The sequence below is a fragment of the Mycetomoellerius zeteki genome, unplaced genomic scaffold (genome assembly GCF_001594055.1).
Source record: "Mycetomoellerius zeteki isolate Tzet28-1 unplaced genomic scaffold, Tzet1.0 scaffold61, whole genome shotgun sequence".
Taxonomy (NCBI): Eukaryota; Metazoa; Arthropoda; class Insecta; order Hymenoptera; family Formicidae; genus Mycetomoellerius; species Mycetomoellerius zeteki.
Genome location: NW_017257621.1, coordinates 494,791 through 508,253, shown reverse-complemented (window position 1 = coordinate 508,253; position 13,463 = coordinate 494,791). Strand labels below are relative to the sequence as shown.

General features: G+C 32.9%; 1 protein-coding gene across 1 annotated transcript; it reads left to right on the top strand.

Moving 5' to 3' along the window:
* The first annotated feature begins 2,899 nt into the window (after positions 1-2,899).
* Positions 2,900-12,968, top strand: LOC108728362 (serine/arginine repetitive matrix protein 1). The gene is given in 6 exon segments (XM_073512050.1): positions 2,900-3,010; positions 3,012-3,095; positions 3,098-3,175; positions 8,195-8,352; positions 10,375-10,897; positions 12,414-12,968. Coding segments are annotated over 6 exon segments (1,263 nt in total). The 5' UTR covers positions 2,900-2,914; the 3' UTR covers positions 12,738-12,968.
* Positions 12,969-13,463: the final 495 nt, after the last annotated feature.

Genomic DNA, 13,463 nt, shown 5'->3' with positions numbered 1-13,463 from the left:
TGAGCTCCTGTATAACGAACTTTCGATTTCATGATTGTAATTTTTACTTACGCCTCTTCTCTTTTTTTTTATTATTTTTATGGTCGTATATTTATCGTTCAGTCAAATATTCAACTATTTTCTTTTCCGATTCGCCCTCGATATTTTTTACATTAAGTTAATAAATTTAATTATATATCACAGTTTTATAAAACAGAAGATTAATGTCACGTCATACTGATATTTAATTCTTGCCAAATTTCTATTTTATATCAATTAGATATTATCAATCCTAATCAATCCTATAAATAAGGAAGAAACATAAAAAATATCTCTCTTAGATATAAACGAAGTGGAAACAATATCGTGAATTATTTTCCATCTTTTATAACTACGGTAAAATGTTCACAAATATTGTAAAATAGGTTCCCTTTATTATAAAACATTGATTTATGACATTAATTCTCAGCGATCTTACTTTGTATCAATTAATTATCGACAAACCTAATCATAAATAGGAAAGGAATATGAAAAGTGTTACAATTTTTTTTAGATAAAAACGAGAATGATATTGAGTATTGTCTAATTTTCGATCTTTATAGCTGCCATAAACGTTTATTGCAAACAGAAACCAGTTTCGTTTATTAGAAAGAACGATATTACTGTAACAGCACTTTCGCGCGAAACATAAAGTTGACAGGATATTGCGTAATCATTACCTTCCTCACATTTATGAGATTTATGTTGTTGACTAGTCATTGGACGTGTGTTATTATGACAAATTATTCTGCTCACGCTATGACACTTCCTTAAATCGTTCTATCCGCAACGAGATCTCAATCCGAAATAATATTGTGCAGCGCATTCTTATAACATCCTCGCACTCGAAGAAACATGACATAGTGGTAGAAACTACAGAGGTGATAATTATATTGTACAAGTTTGATATAGTTGAATACATTATTTTATAGTTGCATTAACTATAAAATAGTTTATCCAATTATATATATGTACATAAAATTCTCTCTCTACATATAAAACTTGTATAATTATCACTTTTATAGTTATTATCACTATATTTTTCTCTAATTATAAGGGAACATCTCCAAGTGTATATATATATATATATATATTTAAATCTTCCAAGTATAAATATTGGTTTCACTGTTTTTATCAGCATAATTTATAAATTTCGAAATGTTTCCTATCAGAAAAACTACATTTTACTGAAAAGCAACAATTGGCAAAATAACATGGTCAATAATATACATGTATATGTAGATAAAAATTTGAATATACTTGATTTATTTGATATATTTTTTTGCTTATATCGCACAGTTAGGAATTATAAATTGTGAATTTCATTTATTAGTTACTCGAATAACTCAAATAATATATCTATATATTTGACATTATTCTGAAATTTACACTTGGGAGTATTCCCTTGTGAGGAATAAATAAAATATTAATCAAATATATTTTCTATATGTAGCGATGGACAAGAAAGCCCTTCAATTGCACATCATTTCTACGTGTCGTAAAATATCTCATTAATCTCTGCCTTGACTTCTGGTGACAGAGAAAATTTACTAATTGAGACGCATCTGTGTAAAATACACAGTAATAAGTGGCGATTCGCGGTAAGATTGATGATGTTGCGCGTGCTAGTCATCTTGGGATTTCAGTAGTCATTATGGATTCTCTCATTCGTTTGTGTAATCCTCTTGTCACTCATTGTCAGAAACAGTTATATTTATTAGACAGGTGTTACTATCGGTAATCCTTCAGCTATTCAGAAATTTTACATATTAGATATACCTTCTAATCTATTTATCAATTAATCACACATTTTATATGGATATATCTCTTCTAATTTATTTATGGTTCTCAAGAAGGGAAAGTACAAATGTCATCGTAAAGTAGCAATGACCAACAATCCAGTCGCGATACGCGAGTAACTCGAGAAATTTTCCATTGATCCTCGTTCTTTTCTCGCTCGAGGAATACATTGGATTCGTTCTTTTCTCGCTCGAGGATTGATATTAGAAGATACTAACAATTCTTACTCACTAAAAGGACCAAATGAATTACTATGAAAATTAAAAAAGTGATAAAAAACAAATTATTTAATTAGTATAAAGGACATATCTAGTTATTGAAAAGTAAAAAAAAATTTGGAATCCTATCCTAAATAAAAATGTAATATTAATCTAAAAAATAGAAACTCTCGCGCGGTCAATAATCGACCACTCGGCACTTCTTGTATTAAGCGAAGGAGAGAGCGGAAGGAGATGCTTAATTCAAAGCGAATTCAAGTTCACGAACGGCAATACATTCACGTTGAATTAGGCTGTGAGCACTCACGCCAGAAATATATAGAAAAACGTAAGATAGTAAGACACAAGCTGTAAGCGAATTGAGGCCAAACACAATAGAGAATGTAAGGCAATGATGTCACGTTCTCTACTCTGATTGATCGAACTACTTGCGTTTTTCTATGTGTTCCTGGCTTAAGCTTTCCATACAGCACAGATCATTCCAGAAATTGCAACGTTTCAGCAATATTGCAGTAACATGATAGTGTAATAAGACACATTGAAACATTCACGTGGATATGCAGTAGGAGAGTGAATTTGGATCCAAATTTGATTGACTGTTCCAGTGTGCTATCGCTATTATGCGTACTTCACCTTGTTACAGCATGAGTAATAGTGCAAACGTTGCAGCAATGTTGCTGCAAGCTGCTTTATTCTATCTTCCTTCCCCATGTAATGAGCGATCAAGATAGAATGAGCTTACGGCGCTCAGAGAAAACACCGCTTTAACTCACGTTGAAATCTGCCATCTGCGCGGCATCAATCTCGCGCGGATCGGCGATCCTCGCGGGCAAGAGGAGCGTCTTCTCTGCGAGCTGACGGAACCGGGAGACGGCGCGATGGTGAATCGTTTCGCGCCCGCTCGCGGGCGCGAGCGTGGAATACAATTCCTGGACGGCTGGATGGAAAGTTGGTCTGCGTGCTGCCCGCTGGCCGTACCATAGGAATTTAAACGGGGATATAAGTATAAGAACGCGGAGACGGGGAGTCGTTCGCGGTAGTGTGAAGCACAAACGCGCCACAGCACCACACCCAGCGTGTTCACCGTTGCGACAACGAGGGACAACAACAGGATCCCGGCCATGCGTGTCGCGGTGATCGTGAGTACCCAGCGAGGCGTCAAAGTGTTCTCCAACCGCGCGCGTCCCTTATCCCGGTTGCCGCTACCACCCCGTGAAAATAAATCAAATAATGTCTATTTCTACGTAGATTAACTTTAATTTTGGTTTAATTTACTCTTTATCTAATTCGAATTTTTTAAACTGGAAAAAGATGAAGAGCAAGCTAAACTGAGATTGACTTATTGTATATATTTTCCTATAATTTTTATTGATATAATTTACAAATTTCAAAATGTTAATACAACGAAGAAATTACATTTTGCTGAAAAGCAAGAATGGACAAAATAACATGACTAACAATACGTAAAAATTCTGATATATCTAATACATTTTTTATAAAAAATAAAGTTAATGCTATCTACGTAGATAGAAATGGATATAAATAAAGAAGGGGGTTAAATACGGTCGAAGCTATATAGATTTTTTGGTGTCTACTAATATTTATATGTGAATTTTAAATACGTCTTCCAGTTGTATAAACTGCGCGTCAATTACTGTTGAATTTGAAATGCAATCATATATATAAACTGAAATTAAAATAATAATATCACCAATTAAATTGATTGTCAATTTATTAATAATGCAATGAGCATCTTAAAACATTGTAAAAAAACTTATTATGAAAAATATTCACGAAAATAACTTGTGGGTGTAAGAATCTATATTCCAATTATCAAATTTTTGATCTTCAAAATCAAAATTAGTTTTGCGAATGTTTAAATGTCTCTTGTTTCTCAGTCCTTTTGTGTAATTATTTTTGACGCATTCCTTATCTCCTGAGCATTTTATATTTTTCACATGAAATCAGGTTTTTAAAACCTTTCCATAGTATAAAATATGGAGATATAATAAAATGGAGAAAGTTTATTGTATGTTTTTAATTTCATTCAAGAATTCAATTATTTAATAATATTCGTGGATTACAGTAAATTGAAAAATTTTTAAAACATCGATTAGTTTACCAGCAAAATTCTTATCATTTTTTATCCGTTATAATTTATTTTTTGTATAATTTACTAATTATTTTTTCATAATTATTTCTTATTATGTCTTGTTAGAGATTATTTTTTAATATAATAAATTATTATACTTATACAGTGATATTTTTAAAATTATCTCATTAATTGCATATGTCTCAAAATGTATCCGTTTATGTATTTATATTACCAGCGATATTATATTACTTCACGCAATCAAATCTTATTACATAATACATCTATTGAATATTTTAGTTATGTAACATGATATTTTATTACAAACGTATCATAATTAATATCTGTTGACTCTCCTTTTCGAATCACGACACGAAATAAATTATATAACGGTCGACAATAATTTTTCTTTTGATGTGGTATCATAAATAATAATTAAAAATAACAGGTTGCTCGCCTTTAAAAAGAACATACGATTTCATTTACCCGCTGCGATCGTTTCTTCTTATGTTTTATTTTTTTTCGCGCGTATCGTTGCATCCCGAATTATGTCCGCTTTCTTTCGCGTGCGACCCCATCTGTTCCGATCACTTTCATCTTTTAACCCTCAAGTGGCACAGCGAGATTTCAGCAATGTGAATGTACCAGGCTGTGCGATGGATATTTGAATACTGGCACCACGAGTCTGTCAAGCACGCAGAACTTAGATAATTCTCGTGCGTTTTTTAAGCAAAATAATTCAGTTGAAAAGAGAGAGGACTGCAATTCAATTTACACAGGGAACGCAAATATACATATATATCGCGAATATTAGTTTGCCATTATAATGAAGTTCTAACTTGTGATTTCTTCAATACTTTAGGAAGAAATAGATATAAACTAGATACATTTACTGAGTGTTTTCTCAAGAGCCAACAAACAATATATTATAATTATAATTTAAAAAATAATGATATTAAAGGAAAAAAAGAAAGAGTTTTATGAAAAAGAATTTGTTACTGAAAAAAAAACGATTAAATCTCTATAAATATTTGTTTGAATAGTTCTGAGTAAATATTTACTAAATGTAAACATGTATTTATTTGATACAAAAACCATTATTTTAATTTGACTATTTTTTATTAAATAAATTTTTATTTACTGTAAATAAATGTTTACTTAGTACTATTCAAAGAAATACGTGTTAAGATTTAGTAAACTTTTTTTCAGTGTACCTGAGAAGTAATCAGTAATTCTTATAAGCAATTAAATCAACCGCTTTTATCGATCATTAAAAATTTTATTGTGCAAAACCGATATGTGAACGAAAGGGGTTGACTTGCGTAGGACAAGGGATACTTTGTTATTCTCCTCGCCAGATTCCGTTTGGCAACTCAGCCCTTCGCCTGGCGAAAAGTGGATCAGGACGGGAGTTCGCGCGCTCTGATCGACATTACGAAGGCCGAAAATTAACGAGTCTGGCGAGCGCGAGTGAAAGCGCCCGGTAGGAAAGTCGCGGACAGATTATTTCGCCGTATTCCGCGTAAACGAGCCGGTACGTGCGTGCTCCGACTCGGAACCAGCGTTAAGAAACGAATTCTCCGACTTAACTCGGCTTGCCCACCTCTTTCGTCTCACTATCCGTGCATTCCAACATGATCGCCCTGCATGTGTTAAAATCTGCTTAATGCACCATTTCTAGTCGATATAGCTCGGTCATGAGTCCGTTTCTACAGATATCAGTTAGATAAAACTAATGATAACTTAAGCTCACTTTATATAGTTTGTGATAAATTCTGTTTCTAATTTTATGTGCCCTATAAAACTGATTTTATTATTTTAAACGATTTCTAAATCCGTAGAATGCCGGATAGAATTTTATTTAACGTGTAATCTTTCGTGTAATGGAAAACATTTGAATAATTAAGATACATATATGGAATAATTTTATTGAAATATTAAAAAATTTAATTAGATACAGATCTGAAAATTTTGTTGGACTATCAAAATAACTATTTAGGATCAAAATAATTATATAGCTCAAGCTTCATTGAATGTCAAAACTTTATAGAGTATTGCCATCATGCTTGAGTTTTATACACAATTATTTGGATGGTCTAATAAAATTATTTTTAAACTGTATCTACATAATTTTTAGATACTTTAGTAAAATTCCTTTTTTTTATGTATATAAAATATTTAGGGAAATATATATCAAAATATATTTGACGTATAAAATTATTATAAATAAAACTATGTCTTGAAATTTTCGCGAATTCTCAATCGTTCAAACTCCAAGTGGGTTTAATGCTTTTAAAGAATTAAAATACGTGTCATGATGTGTGTATTCCAATATATACATACTCTCTAAAACTTTTAAAGTGAAAATCTCGCGCCGAAGAGTGAAATCTTAGTCTTAAAGATCGAAAATTGAACTACTCTTTTTTTTTAAGATTGGATTAATTTTCACTCTTTAAAGTGAGATTCCACTTCGAAGAATTTAGAGAGTATGTATGCATATATCTATTAAAATATCTAGCATATAAAATTATACAATTATATCTTGATTTCTTGAATGCGAATTATAAATTATTTAAAATAAAATATTTTAATTTATTTCGATTAATGATAAAATAAAATTAGATTTGAATATATCATAAATAAGCCTAAAGATACCTAAGCAAGAAGCCTTTAGATAAAAGATATTAAGCAATGAATATTCCTGTCGTCTTGTAATATCACCATATTACAAGACAAATGAAAATTATTACTTAATGATCTTTCCTTCGTTTCACGCGGTAAATAGCAAATGGAATTAAATTGATTCTGCAATGAGAATAACGATGAATGTGAATCATTCAATAGACAGTTACTTTTCCATTGCGGTTTCTACTTTTCAACGCAACGCGCGTAACGTCCATCTACTTTTCGCACTTCCCGTCTTCAGCGAGCCGGTTGACGCGAACGTCATTTAAATGTCATGCCGATTAAACAGTTACGCGCGTTACTTATGCGAGATGCCTGCATGCAGTGCTTGCGATTTAAGGCCGAATCGAATCACTTTCTCTTTTCTCTTGAACGCGAGACGCAGCCGATTTTGCGCACACGAATGACCGGCACCGCCGGTGCTCGTAATGCGGAGTGCAAACCGGAATAATACCATGCGATCCGGAATGTGTTTCGCGTAACGCGTTACACGCTCATGGCGTTGCCGTTCATTGATTCCAGTATTTCGATATCATGTAACCTTTATTTTTATTTCAATAACGATCGCTATTATTAGCGTGTTGTACATACTTAGCGTGCACAACTGCACAAAAACGCTCGTACTTAAATCTCCGACGGAATTATTGGTGAAAACTCGGAAAAGATTTAACGACCGCCATTGATATCCGGTGTATTTCGTTATTTTTATTTGGAGAAATCACGTGACACGAATTGTGTGCGGATAATTAGAGCTATTTCAAGAGCGCGGCAGATAGTAGTTCATTATCGCGTTTCCTATAAGAAACTCACATCAAAAACGATATGAGAATACAAAACGGTAATGCGATGTAACAATCAGTTAATTATTTTTTTTTACGAGTATTATGATCATCGATGATTCTTGTAACAGCGGTATGTCTTTAATTAAATCGGAAATTGCTAAAATTTTTCTATAAAAATAGCTTCGGAGAGAGATATTTAATTAAATATTTTCTATTTAATTAAATTTTCCTTAAATATTTAATTAAATATTTTAGACTTTGCGGAGAGACAAAATCAATAATATTATGTAGATATATGTATATACATATAACAAGAGAAAACAAATTTCCACAAATTTTATTGGCAAAATTTAAAATAATAATAATTATTATTATGCGGATCATTGAATTATAAATGGGCTTGTCATGGTTTGGTTTGAACTACAGAATCTTAAATGATAAAAATGTGCCAATATTTATCTTTAATTATTTTTTACTCTGTAATAATTCCAGAGTACAAATATATGACCAGAAGATTGCAATCGAGGAATGAAATAATACATAATTGTATAATTAAAGAATAATATACCTATAAATATATAATTTAAGAAATTTTCCAGTTCTTGGCGTGCATCGCCGCGATCTGCACGGCACAGACTCAAGATGGGCCAAAAGGGGCACCGATACGAGCGACTCGTTATCAAAGATTACCCCCTCGACCAGGCGGTACCGGACCAGCGTTTCCCAACCAACGATTTCGTCGACCGATCTCCTTCAAGTAATATCTCGATCATTAATAATATACTTATAGGGACATACTTAGAAAATAATATACTTAGAGATATACTTAGGAATAATATACATACTTAGATAATAATAGAGGAGAAGGTGGTCTTATATGGCACCCCAGTTACATTTTACACAATAACTTTGTTAATAATCAATATTTAAGTTTAAAACTTGACAATTACATTCGTTAAAATGTTGTTCAATCGATTCTGGACTCAAAATTACGAAATATTTATTACTTAGGATACTATTAATAAAAATGTGGCGACATTGCATAATGACTCGAAGAAAAAAATGGGTGGTAATGTGGCCTTCCATAAAAATATTCCTTAAAATATCAGTTTTGTTTAGAAAACAGTATTTGGTTACAAAATTAACAAAAAAATAAAACATTTTAAAATGTATGCAAATGAATGTATATACATTCACATAACTTCTGCATATAAGCTGCTCAGTACTAAAAATAGTACACGTAATATAAACTATAGTTATATTAACTATAGTTTATATTATATATTAATATTATATATTAACAGTAGAGCTACAATCGATTATTAAATAACTATTTTGATATGAAAATCTCAAAAATGAGATCGTGAGTAATCAATATCCATATAGAGGGCCACATTAGCAAAATGCCATGGTATTGTTTAAATTTGCATAACTCACAATATATGCAGTAAAATGTTAAATAGCAAATAACACAAATCAAAAATACATATATTCATGTGATAATATACTCAAGTTTAAGAAAAATGAGGAAGTAGGTATAATTAAATGCTAAAGTATACCTCAGAAACGTTTCAAAATACTTGAAAGTAAAAATGCGTTATAATAAGTGCTGGCTATTGAGTATCAGTAATATTAGCGTCATGGTATAACGGCGAGCTACTTAACTAATAATTCCATAAGTAATCACTAGGATTCGCTATATAATAGCAGAGATATTAAGGAAGGCTACAATATATACACTAGTCATAATACCACCTTCTCCTCTATTAATCATATAGCATTCAGGAAAGTTTAATAGAGCGGACTTTCAGGTCTCTGCTTTAATAAATTAATTTTGACAAAATTCTTTTCTTATAATTATCTGTTCTTATAACACATCAAAATTCGTGACATATGAGTCGACCGATCTTTCCTTCAAATAATATCTTGATCATTAATCGTATAGTATACTTAGCCTAAATGTGGGATGATTAATGTGTAGAGATCGGGAGAATTTAATGAATAAGACTTTCAGGTATGCTTTAATAAATTAATTTTATTAACTGTCTTTTCTTAAATTTGATAAATATGTTTTTGATAAATATGGCTATCTGTGACATAGTTGACGAAATCTCTGAAGATTTGTTGTTTTTTTTCAACGATGAACGATATATATATTGGAATATGACCTTGTTAGAAAAATTAGCTACAACGAATATAAATAAATCGCGTACTAAAAGTGCCCGCATAATCTGACTGAGTGAGTAAACTATTCGAGCTATTGGAAAGGCAAGAAAACCAGTTTGGGCGACGCGCATATCTGTTCGAAAGATGCAGAATATAAGCCTACACACGCTGTTGTTAATTAGCCTAACAGTTCTTAAGTTTCACTTCAACGTCGGTGAACATTGCACCAAATAGGAAGCGCGAAATTATCGACGTCTATTTAAGAATAGCCGCAGAATTACGCAATTCTAATACCTATATGATTCTATCGTTTCTGGACTGCAGGCATGCAAATTGAACAAGAAAGTCGGAATACCGTTCTACGTGAGCGGCTTTGTAAGTATGTAAATACATGTCTAACGTTGTAAATGGTAAAGAGTAAAATATAGTCTTGGCATTTTCACATATTCCACTTTTTACATTTTCTAAAAAGTAAACTATTACGTCTCATTAAGTGTGATCGATATAATCTAACAGCGACCTGAAAATGATTAAGTATCTCCAAGAATTACACGTAAAGCTCCCTGTAACGCGTACATGTAATCGCTAATTGAAAAAACCGCTAAAACTCTAGACCTCGGGGAGGCCCCGGAGACGACGCGTCCGGTACGTTTCGTCCTCTCCGACCAGTAGCTACGCCTTCGTTCACGCCACACGTGAAACCGGTGAACGAGGAACCCGAGGAGGAGGAGAACTTGTCGCGCGATACCATCCGCGAGGATGAGGACTCGCCTAACCAGAGCCAGGAGATCAGAAGCCAGGATAGCGAGGAGGATCTAAGTGAGGAGATACCGCGAACGGCGCCAAATCCACCAAGGGTACCTCCAGTGGCCTCGGGACAGCTGGCGTATCGTCCACCCCAAGTGACACCAACGAGTGTCAGGGTGAGTCCCACGACACCCCCGCCGCCCGTTCAATACCGTCCGACACCTCCGCCACCGCCGCCGATCCAATATCGCCCGACGCATAAGCCCACGAAGGCCCCGAGGAAACAGATCATCGACGACATCACATTTCAACAATCGATCAAGCCGCCGCCCAAGCCGGTGAAACCGTCTCAGGCTTACGAAATTCGTGGCAAGAAGCCAGTAGCTCAGGTAGGCCCGCTACCGAATATCTCCCCCGAGACCGCGAATAAATTCTTGTGGGCTTTCCACAATAAGCCATTATCTAAGCTTTAAAAATCTTAAGTCGTAAGAAATTGACCAATCATAGTAAATTATTCTCGCCACATTTCGACAAGAGACGACGGACTGAAAAAAAGAATATCACTTTAATTAAAATAAGTTCTTATCTCATATAATGAAATAATTTTAACACAAATACATGAAGAAGATCATATTCAATAAAGGCTGGTCTTAGTGCTTAATAATATAAATAAGACTAGTCTTGATCAAATAAAAATGACCTTCTTCATGTATTTGTGTTTGAACATTCCTCGGTCAATTTCCACTTAATATTGTAAATAATCTTATACAGGGTGTATCTAAAATAACGTATACTAATCATACAGTGCTATTCCTATATAAAAAACTGAGTCGAAAAGTCCTCTCTTTACTATTTTGCAATTTTCGCAATAGTTAATTACAAGAAATATTAATTACAAAAAATCACTGAATATTGGTTTTCAATAATTTTTTACTGAAATACTATCAACTTTACAGAAAAACTGCTAGAGATAAAAATTGTTTATTTTCTTCTCATAAAATTATGAGAATTTTTTCAGAATTTTTTAATACCGTATTTTTTCATGTTGGTAAAAATAAGAAAATGCAATACTAAAAAGTTGATAAAAAAAATTCTGAAAAAATTCTTAGAGTTTTATGAGAAGAAAATTAATGATTTTTGTCTGTTGCAGTTTTTCTGTAAAGTTGATAGTACTTGAGTAAAAAATTATTGAAAACCAATATTCAACGATTTTTAGTAATTAATATCTTGTTAACTATTGCGAAAATTGCAAAATGGTACAGGACTTTTCGATTCAGTTTTTTATTAGGAATAGCACTGTATGATTAGTGTACGTTATTTCAGATACACCCTGTATAGATAAGAATAAAATATGAATCGCGAATCACGCAATCGAGAGATCAATATAATTTAAGAGTATAAAAAATTGATAGTTTTGAAATTGAAAGGTGAAAGCCGGAATCATTTGACCGTCATGCTCTTTTTTGTTTGTTTTGAGATAACGTCGCATAACTCATAAATGCGATCAGACAAAACCTGTTACGCAACGGTCCCTAGTCGAATTTGTAAAATGACATGCGCCCGGTTTTTATGTGTGCTTATTATAAACGAGTTTTCAAACCACTTCGAACAATCAGAATTCCGAGTAAAATTCTATTTTATATGCTACATACAAAATATAAAGAATCAGTGGAATGTTTGTAAATAATAAAATATATGTTAAAATACATACATTAAAATATTGAAGTTATAAATAGGATTGTATTCTGAAATCCAATGCGAACTACAGATCTAAATTCTAAAATATTAGGCTTTAAATAATTCGTAATACGCCATATGTAGACATCAGTAAAGAGAAACCTATAAACAGGATTCTTCCTTGAAAAAGATTTTCCAAAGTCCGACATAACGAATAATATTTTGTAGATTATTAGGCGATACCGGCACGACAACGCAGACGGTTCCATCACGTGGGGTTTCGAGAACGATGATGGATCGTACAAAGAGGAAACGATCGGCGTGGATTGTATAACGAGCGGTAAGTACGGATACATCGATCCGGACGGTATCCGACGCGAGTACACGTACGAGATGGGAATCAAGTGCGACGAGCAAGACCGAGAAGAGGAGGAAGACGGTTTCGTGGATTATCAAGAAAACAAGCTAGTACTCCCAGACGGGAAGACCATCGATCTCTCGTCGATGGGTAAGAAGCAGGCGCGCCGGCCTCAATTTCAATACAGAAATTAAAGGAATCGAGACTCGCATTTCGTACATTCGCCATCACCTTTGTCGCACTTAACGCGTAATCGTAGTTCATAACGTAAAAAGATCATGCGTTTCTTAGGATAAACTAGAGTTAAATAAATAAGTTAAGATATCAAGATATATATTAGCGATACAAATAACGCGTAATTCCATGTAAGATTATTTAGTGTAAATTAGGTTTGATAAATAAAATAATAAATTGAGATATTATAATAATATTATAAATGATCTTATCTCCAAAAGCACATTGAACTCGAGATAATTCTCTATAATATAGCTCGTTATTAGTATTGATCATACAATATTCAATGATAGAAATACATAAGTGACAGAATTATGTAAGTGAAACAACTCAAAATCGTGAGGTAACCCTATACTTAGCGAAAATAAAAATAATTATTCACAAATATCTAATTCGCGTGATCTTATTTGCAGGGAATGGAAAGTTACTTTTTAAAAGTACCAAGTAGAAAAAGTAACAAGTTACCGTTATTACTAGTTACCGATTTTTTAAAATAATTCGTTACAGTTACCGTTATTTGAGAAAGTAACTTTTCGTTACTTTTTTAAAATCGACGACCACCAATCATAGTGGACGGGCCTAGGGGCTTTCTAGTCTCAAGCGTTATGAGTGGCTTGTGTCCAATCGTGTGCAAAGTAACAATAAAAGTAACTATAAAATTCGTTATTGTTACAGTTACCAAAGAA